Genomic DNA, 20,390 nt, shown 5'->3' with positions numbered 1-20,390 from the left:
GTTTATGAGGACTTTGTGTGAGCATTTTTTTTAAAGATTTTGTGATGTCTGGTCTAGATCAAGTATTACAGCAACATTTTGAGCAGTAAGATGTTCAGATTAATTTTAGATGCTTTTACTCTGAGCCATTAAAGTATAGGGTTTTTTTCTGGTGGGGGGAGAGAGTCTTCTTTTTATTTTCCTCTCTCTTGGTTATGATGGTATTTTTTGGTTGTAGTGTTTTTTCTTTTGATCGGTTTGTTTGGATTTTTTTTTTTTAACTCCCTATATTTTTAGGATTCAAGCATTGCCGATAGCACCTTTGTAACTTATGGAGAATTTTCTGTTCTTTCTCCCCCCTCCTCCATTGTATTCAGCAAAAATAGGACAAAAATTGTTTTAACCACTGGGATGCGTAAGATCTTGAGAACAATTTACTTTCAATTTTTCTACTTCAGTCCATATCAGTGACAGGGAGTCAGATCTGTAGCTCTAGGTTGGTACTACTTATGTTTGGAGGAATTTGAAAAAAACCTGGCCAATTATCAATGTATTCTTCTGATTTAATTATCGACTATTTGTTGTTGTTATGAAGTATTTTTGTAAGCAACTTGTTTAATCTCTTGCCAGCTTCTTGCAAGCACAGACCCTAAGTGTTTGATATGTTAAATCACAGGACAATCAGCTGACCTCTCTCCCCTTGGACTTCGGGACTTGGACTAGTATGGTAGAACTGAACTTAGCGACTAATCAGCTCACAAAAATCCCTGAGGATGTATCTGGGCTTGTTTCTCTTGAGGTGAGAAGAGTGTAAACTAACAGCTAAGTGAATCCTTCAAAATAGGCATTTTTTGCTTCAGGTTTAAGTTATATTATTTTTGGGTCAAATAAAACCAAATAAATGTGTATGTGTGCTACTTAATCTGCTGTTGCATCTGTTTATGGCTTTCTTCAACAGCTTTTTGAATGTTGTTCTTTAAGCTCTAGATGAGTGTCTGTGCACAAACAACTAGGCACAGATGTATTTTTAGCTATGTAGAAGGAAAATCTTTCTCAACAGAAAGTTAGTTTCATAAATGCAGTGGCACTGAACTTGGTTCAATTCCTGGAGACCATCATGGAAGCAGCAGGGATCAGAAAAACATAATTAAATAGTCTATGGCCAGAGGTGTCTTAAATGTAGTGCTGTGAACCTTGTAGGCAGCCAGGTGGGAATTCTCAGCCTTTGAGGGTGGAAAATCTTGTAGGTTGAAGCCGTGAACTAAACCTGTTGTGTCCCCTTGTCCTGTTTCCCAAGGTACCGTCAGCAGAGACAAATTAGTTGCCTTGGAGGGACATAAAGGTAGAGGTACTTGTTTGGGCAGTTGAGGGGACTTTGTAGCCTCTATGAGTTGCTGGGAAAAATCTGGTAAAGAACAATAGCAAATGGCATATTTGAAATTGTGATTTTTCCAATGTGACTTCAGCTGTGAATGATTAATTATTCCTGTAATCTGGGGCAAAATTTATATGACAGAGTAACAGCTATTTAGTGGGCCAGTTCCCTTTTAAGTTAAGGCTGTGGTTGATGTGATTGGGAAGTTAGTAACCTAAAACTGGATTTGCTGGTGGTCTGTCTGCTGCTGAAGCCGGTGAGCTGCACGGTCTGCAGATCCATTGCCACTGTTTTTCTCTGTAATTAAAGAACCAAATACAAAGAGCTATTTGGGCAGTGTTTACACAAAAGGGAAGGTTCCCACAGCAGTGCTAAGTCAGCTGCTTTGCACGTAGGTAATATTTTCTGTTCCTGCCTTTGTTTTTTGTACGTGATTAAAACATTACTATTCTTACCATTTTGTGTATATCGTAGTGCATAAAGGAAGGTCGCTGAAATACTGCTTGTGCTAATGCTTTGGCTTCTTTTCATTTTGATTTTCACTTTGATTTTAACCTTGGTTTTTTTCTGTTCCTATCTTTGGTGTTTCCATGTTACATGAAGCCAGTGAGAGTTGGGACAGGCATTTACAACCTTGGCTGGTTGTGTGTGGCTGGGATCAGGGTCCACACTGGCTGCTCTGTCACATGCTCTTGTTTCAATGTGCCTTCTTAAATAACTACATATTAGCATTGTTTAATCAGTAATTAATTACCTGACTACTCACTGTGCTGAGGCTTGATGATTTTTAAGAACTGCAGGACTTCTTTGGAGAAAAAATGGTATATTAGTGTAACCTCCTGTTAACTTGCCTGTGGAATAATGAATAACTCTGTTAATTGACATCGTAAATAGGGACACATTTCTTGAACCTGGGATATTTATACTTCAACTTAGAAAGGACGATGAAAACAAGAGGATAGCATTGTAGTAGGGGTGGGTGTGTGATAGGAGACTATTTTGGAAAACCAGGGGGTACCTGTGTTGTGCTGATGTTCTGCTTAGGTGCTCCCTTCTGTATGTTTATTTGCTGCTGCTCCTAACCAAAGGGACATGGGGAGAAGAGGAAGTACTAAGCTTTTTAAGGTCTTGGCAAGCACAGCAAATAATATAAAACACGACTATGAGATAGCTATAAGGAAGCTTAACAAAATGATAGGCAAGTCCAGGAAGAAGTTGTTTTTCTTTGGTCATTTGAAGAAATAGGGTAATTTTTGTTTTTGCTTTTCATTTATTATTACATATAATAATATTTGAAAGAAGTATGCCCTAAGTGTATGTATTTGTATCATTAAAGACTTTAAAAAATTATTATGTTAAATCACTGACTTGTTGTTGGTTGTTTGTTTTGGTTTGGTTTTTTTTTTAAATTTTCATTACTTCCATATAATGTAAGTGTAGGCTAATGTTGGATTTCATTGCTTGAAAATATAAAAAGATTGTGTCTTAACCTGTTACTTACTTACTTACTATGTTGCTGAAATTCTCTGTGTTTGGGTTTCTTTTTTTTTTTTTTTAGGTTCTTATCTTGTCAAACAATCTCCTAAAGAAACTTCCCCATGGAATTGGAAATCTACGGAAACTCCGAGAGTTAGATCTAGAGGAAAACAAACTGGAATCCTTGCCAAATGAAATAGCTTACCTCAAGGATCTGCAGGTGAAACAATAATTGGTCGTGATAAACATCTTACGTCCTTTATTTACACCATGCTGATTTAATTGCAGCTATTTGAGACTGGACATAGAAGCAAAAGTTAAGAATCTTGTGCAGCTTCACCCACAATGAGTCCCCACTGATTGTTCCCCAGCTTTATTAGTTAATATTGAACAAACAATTTTTGAAGCTTTTAACTGTTGTACCATAACTACGGTACCACCACAGGAACAGCCCCTGATTTCAGTCGTGCTCATGAAATCTTTTATGCTTAGGTGTGTCTTATTATCCACTATTTTATTTTTGTTTAGTGATGCCTAATAGAGGTTTGAAATGTTGTTGAATGGTTGAAATTTTTCTTGTTCAAATGCAGGAGAGTAGAACCCATCCACTTATCAGCTTTATATCTTGTTACTTGCTGTCATTCCAAGCATAAGTCCTTAAGTTAATTTTTATAAATGTGTTTTTCCCTTAGAAATTGGTTCTGACTAACAATCAGCTGACCACCCTTCCCAGAGGTATCGGTCACCTTACCAATCTGACGCACCTTGGGCTCGGAGAGAATCTTCTCACACATCTTCCTGAGGAAATTGGTAAGATCCCTTTTTCTGGTTTGGTGCAGCATGCCTGAGCCAAAGCACTTATGATAGGCATCTACTCTGCTCATAAGTAAAAGCCACAAAATTCATTTGAAACTTCTAAATATGCACAACCTGATGTGGAGCATGTACCACAGGAACAGCACTAGAGTGTATGATCTTTATCTTCCTTCACTGTAGTGAAAAGGTTTCTCTGTTTTTCTCAGTTCTGCTGCAGAAAGCTGCTGAACACACACTAACTTGTAATGTATTCCTTTTTTCTCCAAATTCTCCCACAATTTTTTTGTATTATCCATCACTCAACTTCATGATTCTATTCTTGGAAAGAGAAAGGAAATGTGCTGATCCTACTCTCATACCATGATGTAAACAAAAACCTTATGTAAGGTGTAGACAGCTGAAGCAGATGTTTCTGCTGGAAGTACCTCTGCACATGCTTTTGTTTATAGGCCATCATATCGTTCTTCACCTTGATGAGGTAAGAAGAGGAAGTGGAGGAAATCTACAGAAAGAAAGGAAGGAATAGGATTTTTTTTTTTTGGTCTACCTGAGACTTTCAGACTTGATGGGTTCAGAGCATCTGAAACTGAGAGCCCACATTTGTTTTATAATTAGTGTCCAGGATATATGGCCAGAGTATGATTCTGAGCATCCAGTAGATGTTCAAATCTTACAGTTAATTTATTCCGGAGGAAAAAATGATGGGGCAAGCTACACAAAGCAAAATGTGGTCAGAAACAGCAGATGAGGAAGGCATGCTCTGTCTCTCCCAGTCTTTAGTGAAGAGCCATTACAGCGTCTGCTCATCTTGTATATGCCTAAATGTGAGAAAAGCGTAAAACTGTCTAAACCTGATGTAAACTAATGTAGTTCATAATTTAGTGGAGAGATTTTGGATGCTGTGAAAATGAACTATGTAATTAAAATCAGTAAGCACATTTTAAATACTATTGTAGGAGCACAGTTTGGTTATTAAAGCTGGTTGTCTCCAAGGATTAGAGAATAGTTAACTATTTTCAGATGTGACTGCTTCATGTATTTTGCTATGAACTATTTCTTATTATTTCTTCTATAGCTTTTCCTTTTTGTAGATTTTCCATGCCATGATTCCTGGCTACTGCTTTCTCCTGCGAAAGATTAAAGTCTCTTAGGTTACAGGAGATGTTTATGGTATATAAGATTGGAAAATGTTTTAAGGAGGGCTCCTATGTTTTTCAAAGGATGAATGGAAGACTTAAGAATGAAGAAATTGCTCTATTTTCCAGCTTCTGGCTAATTTGTATTGCAGTATCTGTAGTAGAGGCAAGTTGAAAAATTTCATTTCAGGAAAAAATTTTCACACTTGTTCGTTCCATTTAATAAATTCACTGCTGTGCAGAGAACACTCCTGCTTTCTTCCTGTGATACATGACAGTTACAGCTTCAGGTCTTTAATATATGGCTTATATTTACATAAAAGGTATGACATAGTTATTTTTAAAGAGATGATAGATACTGTACGGTGTAAGTATTTTCTAAGTCCTTTTGACTAGATAGCTATTCAATATTGCTTGCAATTGCATAGCTCTTGACTGAATGGTTATGGTGAAGCCCCTCTCAGTTCTCTTATTCTCTAGATTCACAGTTCAGTTATTATCTAAAGGAGATGCAGTAATGGATATTTTTACAGAGAAACTAAAGCAAATTCGTTCTTGCTTAGGTACCAGGGATCTGGATGAGTGAGTGACTCAGTATTCCATATAGGAAAGAATCTTCAAGTGGACTCAGAGCCTCTATCTAAAAGTTATAAAGTGCATGAATCAAGAAGATACTAGTATTTATTATTTTATTTTAACCAGGTACACTGGAGAATCTGGAAGAACTGTATTTGAATGACAACCCCAATCTGCACAGCCTTCCCTTTGAGCTGGCTCTTTGCAGCAAACTGTCAATAATGAGTATTGAGAACTGCCCGCTCAGCCACCTTCCACCTCAGATTGTTGCAGGAGGACCCTCTTTCATCATTCAGTTCCTAAAAATGCAGGGACCATATCGTGCCATGGTCTGATGCTAATTGAATTGTCCAATACACTGTACAAAATACAAACTGCATTAATGTTGTAATTGTCTGTATATGTATATATAATATAATATATGTGGTTTATATTATATTATATATATATATAAATATATAAATAATATAAAAAGGCAAATTTAAGACTGCATTATGTGTTTCTGCTAATAGAGGAATCATAGCCATTTAGATTTTTTTTTATTCTGTAAAAATGCTTGTCTAAGTTTTCTTTGCTGAACTTGATGGAAGTTGTCTGAATAATCTGAAATTGCCAGTTCATTTAAAGCAATTGCCAATGAACTCAAACTTTAAATTTAAGGGACAAAACCAGTTTTGCTTAGATTTACTTTCAATTAAGAGAAATGTATAACCTTTATATAATGAACTTTTCTGTTTTCCTCCCCCCACCTTTTTTTTTTTTTGTGTCAAAATCTGAAAGGGTCATGTGCCCTAAGGTTGGGATTTTCTTTTAACTTATTTTGAGATTTGAAGCAAATGGTGTTTTTATATTGTTTACAGTCAGAGTAAATCACTGGATCTTGTTTTATTCTGATTTGCTCTGTTTTAATCAATCATATCTAGAATTTATATGCCTCTGCTGATGAATTTTTATCAACCTGTTTGTATACTAAAAACATATACTCATCAGAACAACTGGCAGGTGAAAAGGATGCAGTCAAAACGAAAAGAAAAAAAAAGCTTGAATTCCTTTAAGTCTTGCTTCCCTGAGTTATCAGTTGCAGGCATAACATATCTGAACTGAGCCTTTTGCAGTTGGTCTTTTCTAGCACAAGTAAACCTTTCCAGATTGGTAAAAACGTCGAGTATTCTCAGTGAAGAGCGGTTTTCATTGTGTGAAGTAACAAGTCCATGAGGTCTAACAGTACAGTTAAGTGACAAGGAAATAATATATATGTACATTTTTATTACAATGTTGAGTCATAAACTACAACAGGCAATTTTAAGGATTCCCTAGACCTTGTACAATAAATGAATGTGTCTTACTTTTAAACACTGCAATATATGTAAGTTTTAAGGTTGGTTAACAATGTACTATGGTTTTATATCTTGACTTGCCTTGTACCTCCTTCCATTACGGAACTTCTGTGTCCAAGCACAATATCTTCACACTGTGCTGTTTTGCTGCTGAACTAAATGCACTTTTCCCCACAGCTGGGGCACTTGCTTCAAAATATTCAGTTCAGTATCTTGATTATTCTTTTTTAACTTCATCCTATCTGTTTCAGTATTAAACCGATCTATTAAAAAAGAGGCACCTTTTTCATTTGTGCAGAGATGCTGGTAGCTCAAGAGAAACACTGTAAGTAGTGGACATTCAGTTTTATCGTGAATTTCTCGGTCGTTTAAAAGGCAGAAGATGCTTCAGGGAGATTTACACTATTGCTGCACTTGTAGGGCCTGTTGTCCTTTTTCAGGAGGGTAGGAACTCGAGGTGGTTGCATTCCACGATTCCCCAAGAACTGTTCAGTGTATACTCGTTGGAATTGCTGCTGGCGTAGTGTGACTTAGAGGACTGTACCTTTTGCACAAAATCAAATCAATCGATGCCATGGGAAATCTGTTTCACATGCAGAAGTTTGGGGAATATTACTTCTGGCTTTCAGGCATGCTTATTTAGATGTATTCCCTTGATCTATTTTCATTTTGTTTTGTTGTACATCTTTTCATTAACAAGAAGTAAGTTTAAATGGAAGGCAGGTGGAGATATAAAACCTTAGAGGGCTTAAACATGCTGTAAAAGTATTGTAGATGTCACTGGATTTTACTAAGTAATGTCTGTTCTTTCTCATACACTCTGTCTCTGTTCCCCTCCCCCCCCTTTTTTTTTTACATCTACTGTAGCTTTTCAGTTTAGACTTTAGTTTATAAAAGGCTAGTTCCTTACAGTTCTGCCTGGGTTAATCTTTCTCAGCATTAGGGTGTTAAAATATGAAGATGCTGAACTGCTTAGTATCAAGACTGTAATCTAACTTCTGAATATACTGCTAAGTCCGTATTTGTGCCCTCAGGTCACTAGGGGAAACTGGTTTTATTAATATGGTTCCTTGAAACAAAAGTGGCGACCCCTTGTGTTTTCAAGAGTCTTGGTCTCATTCCCTGTCTGCTCCTCAATCCCATTTTTATAAGAGTTGACGGGATTGAATTTGTTTAGTTTGTAAATACGTTGATTATTCACCTTGTTAAGGTACATGGTTAATGACTGTATGATTGGAGCTGACCCTCTCTCACATAAATTCTTGTGGAGAAGTTGGCTACCAAAATAGTGCTCGTTACACTCGCTTAAAAACAAACTATTCTTTTCAGTACACTTATAGGAATAAATAAAGCTATGTTTTAATTCATTACTATATTAAAAACAGGATATTTTTTCAAACTATCTTGTATTAGTATGGTTGTTGCAATGCCAGATAATACTGAGCCCTGTTTTAGGAGTTGAATTTTATACACTCTGAGGTGAATGCTTATTTTTTCAATGTCTCAAGAGAGATTTGAATAAAAGCAGTGTGAGAGAAGTTCTGGTACAGGAAAAATCAACTCAGAAGGACAGTTCTTTAAAATTATCCTTTAATTTTAAATTAATTTTAAGTAATGAATATCTGGCATGGATTGGGAATACATATAAGTACTTACATGGTTTTATATCCAAATCTATACATAGATCCATATAAATCCAGACGGTTTGATCATTCAAAACAGTCTTACATCCTGACATAACAGACTTTTTGCATTTCCCAGGATGCTGGATTGTTAACTGGTATGGTTTCTAAGTTGTATTTAGTGCCTGATGACATTCAGTTGGACACACATACTGGCTTTAAGAATTTTATTTGCCTATAGCAGTTAAAGTATGAATGGAAAGATCTTCACTCTGACAAGGGTATGTATACATACATACAAAAATGTATTTGTGTATCTGTAGATGTATGAAAGCATAGACAAGGTGGAAAAATTAATTATTTACAGCATCTTTGAAAACAAGTGATTCCCAGGTACTTGTATTAAATATTTATCCCCCTTGCCATACTGGGGGAAATAATTTAGAATGGTTATTGAAAACTGTGACAATCTTTACTTTGGGTGAAAATCATGACCTTGATTGCTTGTCCATAGACAAAATATCAATTTTGTATGTGTCTGTGCCTATGTACATACATACACATGCCCCATAAAGACACTATCCTGACTCATGCCTTGATTAAACAAGCGAAACTACTATAAACTATATAGTATTATGGAAGTCTGGTAAGGTATAAAGCAGGTCAGAGATTTGCTAAATAATGAAAAGAAGGAATAATTGCTGTTGTGACTCATATTGGTTACATATTGAATTTTAATTTACTAAATAGGAAGATGTTTTATAATTATTTGCAAAAATGTTTTAGTATAAACCCCTTAAAGTTGTCTCTCTCGCTGTCCTGTATTTTAGTTTGTCACCAAAGTTGTCAAGTATAAATGCAGTGGAAATGCTGCTTGTAAAGTTGGGTCACACAGTTGTGCAATTGGGACTTTTCAGTTTGGCAGATGCCAATGGAAATGTGACCTTCATGCACCCTTTTTAGAAAGAGATTTGGGTTGTAGAATATTTGCTTCGGTGCCTCTCTTTGATTTAGGTTTTTTCTAGGTGAGGAACATGCATGTGTAGACTTTTTGAAGGTCGTGTTTGCCCATGTACATGATTTAGACAAGTAGTACTTAAAGTGTCCCTCTGGTTAGTGCTTAAATCCACTGTGTCACCTGGAATTGAAGTGTCATCTTTAATCCTGGGAGTTTGAAAAACGTCTTTATTTAACAATTAGAAAATGTCGAGAGGTTATTTCCCCCCCTCCCCCCGTTTTTTTTTAAAAACCCAAAAATAAATTAAATTTCTGAATCAGCACAAATCCATATCAGGAGACTTTTCATATCTGGATGCAACTAAGAATTTTCATGTTTCACACCTCAGTTGTATCAATGGACATGCCAGAACAGTTTCTAGTTAGAAATGTGCAGTTGGCAGTAATTTGCACAACACAAACTTCAAGGCACAGTAAGGATGATTATAAACAAATTATAGTATCTACAAATGGGTTTTGTTTTTACCTTAGCAAATATCAAAAAGTTATGTTTTTTTATTCTGATTTAGGTTTTAACCAGGACTGCACAGGATCTTTGCTGTGGAAAAATACCAGACCACACTAATTTTGTGGTTAAAAGCTAAGCAAGAGTGTAAACAGTCTATAAAAATGTACTTTTAATCTGAATTATTGTAATGTTGATTGTTATGTCTATATAAAAGATTGCCTTGCTTTTTTATAAGAGTCATTCTGTATCAATGCATTCATTATAAATAGTATATTTGTAAATAAGCTGCCACTGAGTCTTTTGAAAGTTTTCTAGTATTTTTAGTCTGACACTAACTTGGATGTAAGTCATACTTTTGCAGCATCTCAAATTATCAAGAACTACTTTCTCATTTTATACTTACCTATCTTTGGAAGATCTCAATTAAAATATAGATTTTCATATAGAACAATTACAAGAAACTTCAAAAGTTGGATGATAGTTACTGCTTTACTCACAGTCATGTGGACTGGACACCTATAAAGCATTTTACATTCTTTTACATTCTTTTTGTTACAGTATAGTAGGGCATGCAGTAAAAAAACCCCACAACCTTCTCTCTGAAAGGGAAATAAAATTTTGGATTTTAGTGCAAAATGCATTTCAACAGCAACAAAATTAAAGTAGATACAGAACTGTGGTGCCTAAAAGACAGACACCACCATTTAATCTTCTGGTTTAATACAAGACAATATTTCCCAACTGCTATGACACCAGTCTGTGTCATAGATGTCTGATGTCTTTCAGCTCTGTAAGGCTCATCACTGCAGATGCTGTTTCAAGAAGGTGTCACTCTTACGTCATGTCCTACAAACAAAAAAAAAGAGCCAGTATCCTTTGCAGTTAGAATAGAAGGACCTCAGCAGTTTGGATACGATGAGGCAGAGGAGGACTATAGATTTAAAAAGCTAGAACAGGTTCTTTTAGTGTGGAGCAGTCATTCCTGCAGTAGTGTGAGTGCTCCTGTCCTTTCATCAGATCTCTGCTGATTAAAATCAGTAGAGGGTCTGAGCAACCTACCTAGTGGTCTGTGTTTGAGTAGGTCCCTGTTACCAGAAGTGATCTGACAATCTGAAAACAAGCCAGTCTCCTCACAGGAGTGGCTGTCCTGTGCTGTGATGCTGGACTACATGCCATCCATCCCCTGTACAGATGTGCAGAACAGGGACCTGCAGTTCCTCTGTTGTACTGCTCCAGACCTCACCAACCACAGTCTGAAGGGCTTGCAAAAAGGAAACAGCATCTGCATCGCTGGATTTAGTAGCTCTTGATGGATTAGGCAAATTCACAGAAGAAACTTTCTTTTTCTTTTTCCTTTTTCTTTTTTGTTTTCTTTCTTTTTTTTTTTTTTAATTCTAAATCTCTTTGTATTTCTGGCCTCTGCAACATCCTGTGTCTAATAATTCTACAATATAATTATGTGCTGGGTGAAAAAGTACTTCCTTTTGTTTGTTTCGAACCACACCACCTTATTTCATTTGGTGACTCCTAGTTCTTGTATTCTGAGAATTTTATGAACAGTCTTTTTCCTGTTCATCTGCTTTTTACCACTCTTGAAGTTTTTTTTTCTCCAAGTCATAAAGTTCTAGTTTTTTAGCTTTTTTTCAAATGAAACCTCTTCTGTTCCATGATGATTCTTGCTGCCTTTCTCTGTGGTTTTCTAGTCCCAGCTCTGATTTTTTTTTTCCTAATTCATGGCCTTTAGCAAGCTCTTTTGTTCTTTGTGTACTTCTACTTAGTGAAATAAAAGTACAGCTCTGTTATAAAAATTAAATTTGAGTGGGTGATAAAGTTTAGTACTAAACTCCAATAGGGAATAATCCCACTAGGCAAGGATCAGATTGGGGTTTATACTTTAGATGCAGGCCACCCACTGCAATAATGAATTGTTACCTCTGATTAGCTATAACTGACTTCCATCATCTCTTGCAACTAGGTATGAAAAACAAAATTAATATTAAATTTTCCGTAGGGTGCTGCTTTAAATAACGCCAACATTTAAAATACCCTCTTCATTATAGTAAGAGTGCGTCATTTTGGAAGATGTGACTTTTGAATATTTCAGCTGGTGTTTTTAAACTGTGAAAGCCCAATGTTTTATGGAAATCCTGTGAAATTTCTAGTGTTGCAGTTTTTTTGGAAGAAAAGTTGGAGACCAACAGTGCACTGGTTGGGTTTTATTTTCCTCCTTGCAACCTTTGTAGAAAAGGAAAGAAATTCCCATAGTTAAAAAAAAAGAAAAGCAATCTTCCCCTGCCCCAGTGGCATCCTGCCAACAAATCGGTGTCAGCCACCTGGATGGGGGGATCTTGCTGGTTGTGACCACTTTGTGCTCAGATGGCTGAAGTGAGCATCCCCAGATGAGCCTGGCCTCAGAAGAATCACACATGTTGGCTATAATTGAGTGAAAAGTGAAGAAAATGTCTCATTTCTGCCACCTTATGTCCTTAAGGCTGTACTAAAGGCCTCAAAAATATGCAGACGGTGTCTTGTGTGTCTCTGGCGAGACAAACAGATTACATGTTTGTGTAATTAATCCAGCCTAAGTGCTTCAGGATACTGAGTCTCCCAGCACTGCTCTCCAGTGACAGGTCCTGCTTTCCACTGCTGGGAACTTGTGGATTTAGATACCACTGTATGTTGTTTAGTGTACAAACAGTATAAAATCTGCATGCTGGGCATCTTTATAGGACATAGCTAGTGCTGTGAACCTTGTCCAATGGCCATGGTAGAAAAAAAGGTGTTAAAGGGCTGGAGACATTTAGCTTTGATACAACTAGAAGAGGCTGAGTGCCTTGAAAGCTAATTTATTTTGTTTTCACAATCCATCTCAGTCAAATAAAATACATCATCTCTTCGTTCAAGCCTTGCCTCACTTAGGATTGTAAGAGTGGGAGATAATTTGATTACCAAGATCAAATGATGATGTTTTAGAGGAGGAGCCATCTGGAGTATTTGAGTGAGCAGCTGGCAGCCTGGGCTCCACGGTTAATGATCTGACTGTGTGCCTTGCAACTATTTTTTTCCACTGCAAAACCTTTTAAGAGTCTTTAGAGATCAATCTACCGACTGCCTCCGAGTAAGATGCTATCTGCAAAATTGCACACAAGCGTTCCCTTTTAAAAGCTCTTTCCACAATACCCTCTTTTTCCTTTCTATTAGTAAAGTATTTCTTTGTTAAGATTCATAATGAATCCTTAATTTGCTGTAGTTTGATACTTGCTTCATTTGACCTAGTAATAGCTGGTTTGCATTTTGTCCTGCGTTATTACAGCTGTGCTACCTGAAGTGATTTCCAAATTTCATGTGGACAGTTTTGATGGAAGTACATTTTTCCTTGAAAATCTTAAAACCTTGTTTGCAAATAGCCATGGTAAGGACAGCGTGGTAGAACTTCTCTCCATGTGACCCAAGGTTTTTGGATGCCCTTCAGCTTTTTTTGGCCCTTGCCAAATATGTTAACTGAGTGGAAAGTTAAAACTGAGAAGTTATAATTGTCTATCCTTGCCAGAGCAGCAGCAGACAAGAAATTCAACTAGGTGTGGAGCTGCTGGTCAGCAAGGCAGCTCTGATTTCAGGCTCTATGACCATCTCCAAGTAAAGCACTTCTTTTTAGGCCTGCCTGGCATTTCCAGCCTCCCAAGGAGCCGCATCACACAGCGCCGGATGGTTCTGATGGGAGTCCCAGCAGCACCAGGGAGTCAGAGGGTTGCCTGGAAAGGGTGAAAGGCACTGGAGGCAATTCCCTAAAAGCAAATTGATCAAAGTGAGGGGTGGTTGGTACCCTGGGGCCAGCCACCCTCCTGGTTGGTGTAGTTTACAGCCCACACCGGGCTGCAGCTCCAGGCACAGCCTGCCAGGCAGGAGAACGCAGCCAAGATTCTTGGGTCTGTGGCTCCACCAGATGGATGGTTCTGGAGCCAGGCCACTGCTTCCTCTGAAGAAGCTTTTTGAAATTTGGGGAGGGTTGATGTTACTTCAAAACAGAACCATATTTGGAAGTAACAGAATCCTCCTGGAGAAGGAGGGGCTTCTCTGGCAGTGCATGATTTTTTCCCTGTGAACTCGTAGTCTCACATCTGATCTCCGCTTCTCCACTTGCAGTCTTACCTGCCATCTCTCCTACATCAGATTTCCCTCTTGCCAGCAGCCACATATCTCACCCTTGTACCTCCCACACTGTCTTGGGCTGAAGTAAGTGAAGGAGGGTAGGGAGAACAAAAATATGGTGTGGGACCAGTGGCTTCTGATTCAGTTGGTGCTGCCAGTTCTTCTGAATTTGCTTTGTATTGGTTATGAGCCCCTTTTCTCTAGTTCTGTTGGAGAATGGAGACACCAAGAGAAAAACAGGATTTGGGAACAGATGGCTGGGAGAGGGAAATAAAAAAGATGGATCAGCTGCACATGGCACAGCTGTGCATTGCTGTACAGCTTCTCTGTTGGCTCCTTGGACACTTTGTTTATAGAGCCCAGCCAGGTTTTTACATGGTGTCTCAGAGTCCCTGTGAAGGGATTGATGTCTGAATACTTGCCAAATAAAAGATTTGGCTTGGGATACATGTCAAGACTCGGAAAGGAATGAATTTTGATTAAACGACAATTCTGTGGCCAATCTGTGCTTCAAACCATTTAGGAATAAGGATGAACGTATTAATTTTTGAAGTGGCACAGAGTGCTTAACAGTCTGGTAAAGAGTTCTGAAATATGTGTAATGCTTAATAGTATTCATTGCTTTTGCTTTAGGAAAACCCACATGCTCCCACAATTAAATTGTTAGTAAAATATTAATGAGAAAATGACATTCTCATTTCAAAAAGACATGTAATTCCCCAGAAATGTTTAAAAATTTACATTTTTTTAAGATACTTGTTAAAGGTGCCACGATTGCTTTTTACCACTTGTCTCTTGCTCTGCTTAAGGAAAATTGAGATTGGATTGTAGTGATGAATCAACGGTGATCTTCAGGGACTTCAACTCCAGAGGACTTTGCTGGCCTGGTGAGGTGTCCCAGTGCTCAGAGACACTGGGATCCCTCCTACATAGCACCTGAGCCTGGTGGCTGAGTGGGTGGGTGCTGGATCCCACTCATCCTGCCTGCAGGGCAGCGAGGAAGGTCTCCTCAACAAAACAGTTTTGAGGGGCTGTCAATTGAAGCCAGTTGCAGTAGCAGTGAACTGCCTTTCTGAGGATTTGGGGGGAATATTTTTAGCCTAGCTAGGGTGCTGTTAAGCCTTGAGATTTTAGTTGTGCTCTTTTTCTATATGTGCCTGATTTCACTGGGACTAAACCTCTGGTAGTGCTTGAATGCTGTATGGCAATTTCCACTTTGTTGTGGAAGCACTTCTTTGTGTCCACTTCTTTGTGCCAAGCAAATGGCTTGGCTCCCATCAGTTGTTCTGGGAATAGTAGAGGGTGTTAAAGACATCAAGCCTTGTGAAGATAGGGACAGCATCCTAACAGTCCTAGGCACTGACCTGCTCTATCCTTCATCAGAGTGCCAAGACTTAAATTGTGGTAGAAGCATTTGCTGCTGTTGCTTTGTTCAGGGTTGAAAACAACTTCTCAGAAAAAAAAAAAAAGAGTTTGTAGCAGCAGAGATTAATGCTTTTTGACATGTGCTTGGTTTTCTGTGACACTTCAGGGAATGACATGGGTTATTTTGCTCTTGAATTTTGTATAGCAGGAATTTCCCTTGGTACCCTGAATGCTTCCAGGGAAAAGGAAAATCTGAGTTGAAAAAACACAAGTGGAGATGTATTATAGTGCTTCTCTCAGCCTGCATTCTCTAAGTGCTTTGTCCTGATTACACATTACCACCCTCGATTCCCAGATAGGATAAATGTTTCCTGGGGAGAGAGCTAGTTTGTATTGCTGAAAAGCAACTGACAGTGCTGAATAAGCAATAAATCAAAAGCTAGTGTTAATTTGAGCCTCTCAGGATAAAAAAAGTTGTACCTTGCAATCTGCAATATCCCTATGCAATATTCCTATGATTGTACCTTGCAGTCTGCAATATCCCTATGCAATCTGCACAGGGAACTGTGTTGTAGGCAGTGTGGGAATGAGCACAGTAACAATGATGGATGCAGAATTTGCAAATCACCATGAGGATGGAAAACCTGGCTTTGGAGAGAAGAGCCCTCCCTCCTGTTCTCACTAGATGATGAATATTTCTCTGTGCTTTTGGCTCCCCTGGCTGTCACCACACAGGCTGGGAAGGTGTTGGACCATCCACCAGCTGGAGTTCAAATGTGGGGCAGCCCCTGGCCCTGCCGTGGGGGCTGCCCCCACTCTGCGAGGTCTCCGTTCTGGGAAGTTCCCCTGCAGAGACAGGTGCCCTCTCCTTCCTTCCCACAGAGCAGTTTCACGTGCAAATATTCCTGCCATGTCCAAGTGGGTGGATTGTGGCCAGGACGTGGGGAGGCAACCCAGCCTTGGTGGAAATCTCCCCTCTGACATGGCCTGGTGGCAGAGGGGCAGCCCAAGGAGAAAGCAGCTCTGGAGACCTGATGAAGGCAAGCTCTCCTCAGCACCTCAGGCACTCGAGCACCCGGCTGAGTCCACAGTAAAGGTTTTTCCTTGGAGGTATTTGTGTCCCTTTCCAACACCCTTTCTCTTCTGCCCACTGCAGTTCAGCTGAGGTGGGGAAGGAGAAGTCTCAACTCAGAAGGACTCTGCTCACCATGATGTCTTTTCCGGGGCTTGGCTCAGCCTGTGCCATTAGTAGCTCATCTGGGCTTGATCACCGGGAGACCTGAGTTTGTTCTGCCCAGTGCTGATCTTCTGCACCTATCTATGCTTACTGTCCCCTTGGGAGCTGGGGCTGGGTGATTTTGAGGAGAGGAGGCTACTGGTGCCTGGAGGCAAAGTTACAGGAGCCTGTGGGTTACAGCTGGGCTGGGGGGACAGCAGGGACACAGCAGCACGGGGTTGGCAGAGTGGTCCATCTGGGATGGGAGTCAGCTTGTGCAGGAGAGTCTTCATACAGGGCCATGGTTTAGAACTGGGGGACTTGCAGGGCTCTGGGTGCTGGCAGTGTCCTTCTCTGTGTCCCCAGCTGAGGCAGCTGTGGGTCTGACTAGGAGGAGCTGGTGCAAAGAGCTCTTCCAGAGCCACTGCAGCTCCTGGATGGCTTCTCAGTGTTACTTGCTTTTGCCACTAGATGGTGAAATAAGGAACAAGGGAAAACACAGAAAGTCTTGCTGCTCGGCGGCCTCAGTCCCTGTGAAACCACACTGACATGCTCTGCTTTCTGGGAACCCGGCAATTTCAGGCAATTATCCCCTGGACCTTTTATACAGCTCAGCCTTCAAGAACTGCTGCTGCCACCCTGACTCTTGGATCTTTTTAACTCCAGTGCTGCCACCCTGCATCGGTACAGACATGGCAAGCTGGGTTAGACACAGTTAGCAAACCTGCCTGATGCAAGGATGCATGGAAAGCTGCTTCCTGCTGTACCAGCTTGCTTTGGTCTGTTTTTTGAAAGGGGGTGTGTGATCTGCTTCCCCTTTCCCATGATGATCTGAACCTCCTGTGAGACCCACACTTGGGCAGGTGGGAATTACAATCCCTGCTTGGCTGCTCTCTGTTGTGTCCTTTCTTTTCAGAGCTGTTTGCTCCACTGGAAGCTTTGACCTGGCTGTGCCAGAGGAGTTTGCTGGAGATGTGTGATGGACTGGAGAGTTACAGCTCACCTGGGGCAGTTCTGCCTTCGCAAGAGGGATTGAATGAATATTGCTGGTGGCAGCCCCTGGCCCAGAGGTAGCGTTACTGTGTCAGTCTCCAACTGAGATGGTGAAGAACGGGGAGGGAAAGGGCAGATACACACATTCAGGCCCTGGGAGTGGAACTTGAACAAATGAGTTACTTCTCGGCTGAGTAATTGAATGCCAATGTCTTCCCAGTTGGGAAATTAAATGCTTTAAAGTGAGGCAGTCTCAATTTTGTCTTGAACATAGACTGACTGATCATGAACTTGTTGAGCTGCAGAAACTTGATTGGTTTCATTTAGGGAAGGTTATAAGAAAAGTTATTAGTGCCCAACCTTTCTGCTCTCTGAATGCTGTCCTGGGTCCCTCTCTGCAGGAGAAGCTCTCTCCAGGACTACCTGCTTTTCATAGAATCATAGAATGGTTTGGGTTGGAAGGGGCTTTTAAAGGTCATCTAGTCCACCCCCCTGCTGCAATGAGCAGGGATATCTTCAACTAGATCAGGTTGCTCAGTGTTCCATCCAACCTGCCCATGAACACTTTCAGGGATGGGGCATCTGCCACCTCTCTGGGCAACCTGTTCCAGTGCAGGCTTGGACAGCCATTCCCTTTGCAGCTGGCTGGAGCAGTGACCTGCCAGCCCTGGATCCAGAAGCGTGGCAGTGCTTCTGGCTTGGTTATTGCTCAGTAGGGCATTGCTGCTGAGGGAGCCTTTGTGCTGGAGTGGATCAGGGAGTGCCCACAGGCTGTGTGAGGGCAGCCTCTGAGAGGTAGCAGGGCCAGAGGTTGGGGAGTATCACCTTCCTTTGCTCTAGCCAGGGCTCGAAGGATTTGGCTGTGTTTTCACTGTGTTTTGGCTATATGGTCCTCTGTGTATGGGAAAGCCCATCATAGTCTGGTTAAGGGTTTTATGAGGAGCAATGAGTCAGTTCCCTGAGTGAGGGAGTGATAGTGACTGGTGTGGTTTGGTTTATTTTCTACTGTTTCCACTGTTACTGGCTGATTTCAGTGGGATCCATCTTGTGAGCTGGCATGATGGGAAACCTGGAGAGGGGAACAGAGACGCTCCCCAGCACTGAGGGATGGGAAACCTGGTGTTTACTTCTGGCCACGTTGCAGGATGAAGCAAGGAGGGAGGATTCCCAGACAGGGAACTGAATACAGAAAACAGCACTGCATAAAAACAGAGTCACATGTGCTTGGCACAGAGGAGCACGTGTGTATATGTACTTGTGGGTGCTACAGAGAGAAAATGCACATTTCTCTCTCGTTTCTCTCTCTTCTCCCCTAGGCATTGAAGTGCCTGAGGGGCACAAGGCCAGTAACATGCAGGCAACCAGGGAAGTTTCTTGTGCATCGCTCCTCCAGCAGTGCCAAAACAAGCCTTTTATGTTGCAGAGGCCACTGTGACACTGGGCAGAAGCAAAAAAGTGAAAATACTGAATAAATAAACCAGAAGCTTGCATGAGCACTGTCCCCATGTCTCAGCCTCACCCCCAACTCTGCCATGCTATAATCTGTAGCGTGGAAATGTTCCTCTTGGCTGTTGGTTTAGGGCTGTGCAGTCAAATCTGGTAGTTGAAATCCTGCCGAACAGGGCAGGCAACCTGCAAGGCAGAGGAAAGGCAAGCAGAGCTTTCAAGTTGTTTGCAAAAAAAAACCCCTGAGGAGCAGGTGGTCACATAGGATCCATCTTGTGCTGGTTTGAGCCAGCTGTCTGCAGATGGGGGTAGTGAAGAACTGCCACCATAGGTAATATTCAGTGTGTCTCCTTTCTTTCCCCTCTGAACATCTGATAATGTGCAGTGTCACTGCTTGCAAGGGGATTAGGTGCTAGTACAGACCACTGCCACAGCTCTCCATTTCCTACTGGTTTATTCAAATAACTAGGAAAAGTACATCCAGCAGCTGAGTCCAGACAAACTTGAAAAATACAGCTTTGCAGGAGCCATTGCTGTGAGATCTATGAAAAAAGCAAAAGCCAAACTCTCACATGCAGCAGGGGATGGGGAAAGAAAGGGCTATAGGTCTGAATGTGTGTGTAGAAGGGAAAGGGCCTGGGGTCCCAAACCAGCTGGAGGGGTGGCCACAACAGCCATTTTTTAAATTAATTTTAAAAACAGAAGGAAAATAGGAATTGCAGCACTTGAAACACCCACCTGGGGTGGTGTGCTTGCTGTATTATTTTGTAGCGGCACTATTATATACCTGGCAAATCCAGGTTGGCCTGCAGAACATCTGTGCCTCTTTCCTGATGGCTCCTATAGTGTTTTTCCTCCTGGGGTTAACACAGTAAAGGGGAAAAGCATTTTTTTTGTATGACTTGGATGCATCTCTGCCAGCTTGTTCTGGGCCTGTGGGAAAATTGACCAAGTTGAAGCTGCTATGAAGGGGCTACTCAATCATTAGTGCACAGGGTGTCACAAGCCATGGGATTTCAGTGCCTTACTCCAAGGACAGCTGAACAATTAATAAAGCAAATCTTCCTGAAAGACACCCTGCTTTGATATATTCAGATACACCCAGTATCTGAATCAAAATACACAGCTGCAACAAGGGCTTCCTGCCACGGATATGCAAATACTGAGATTAGTGCAAATCACAGACCTCCTCATACAAAGCAAACTGTGACTGCTGTTTACCTCCTGACACAGAGCACCCACAGCTCCAAGGCTTCCCTCTTCGATGGCTTTTGTCAAGTTGGCACAGAGCTGCTCTTGAAAGCTTCTGCTGAGCAATAATTTCTGCACCTTGTTCCAGTGGTTGCCCCTTTCATGTGGTCCCCCCAGGAGTCTGTGCTGCCATGCCATGAGATAGTTTTAGGTTTGTCTAGCTTCTTCAGGCCTGAACCAGACTGTCT

The 20,390-nt window shown here is 40.7% G+C and overlaps 1 protein-coding gene across 3 annotated transcripts in view; it reads left to right on the top strand.

Moving 5' to 3' along the window:
• The window catches only part of SHOC2 (SHOC2 leucine rich repeat scaffold protein), a 64,826-nt gene extending 55,269 nt beyond the window's left edge, over nucleotides 1–9,557 (top strand). For all 3 annotated transcript variants that reach the window (XM_051800463.1, XM_051800461.1, XM_051800464.1), the window contains exons 6-9: nucleotides 656–778; nucleotides 2,913–3,050; nucleotides 3,523–3,640; nucleotides 5,485–9,557. In XM_051800463.1, coding sequence (XP_051656423.1) covers nucleotides 656–778; nucleotides 2,913–3,050; nucleotides 3,523–3,640; nucleotides 5,485–5,693 — 588 coding nt within the window. In that variant the 3' untranslated portion in view covers nucleotides 5,694–9,557. The remainder of the gene's footprint in view (nucleotides 1–655; nucleotides 779–2,912; nucleotides 3,051–3,522; nucleotides 3,641–5,484) is intronic.
• Nucleotides 9,558–20,390: the final 10,833 nt, after the last annotated feature.

This window comes from Manacus candei, unplaced genomic scaffold, assembly GCF_025592945.1.
Source record: "Manacus candei isolate 608988 ecotype Guabito, Panama unplaced genomic scaffold, ASM2559294v1 h1tg000050l, whole genome shotgun sequence".
NCBI lineage: Eukaryota > Metazoa > Chordata > Aves > Passeriformes > Pipridae > Manacus > Manacus candei.
The sequence above is the reverse complement of the archived record's forward strand: the minus strand, read 5'-3'. Positions and strand labels throughout refer to the sequence as shown.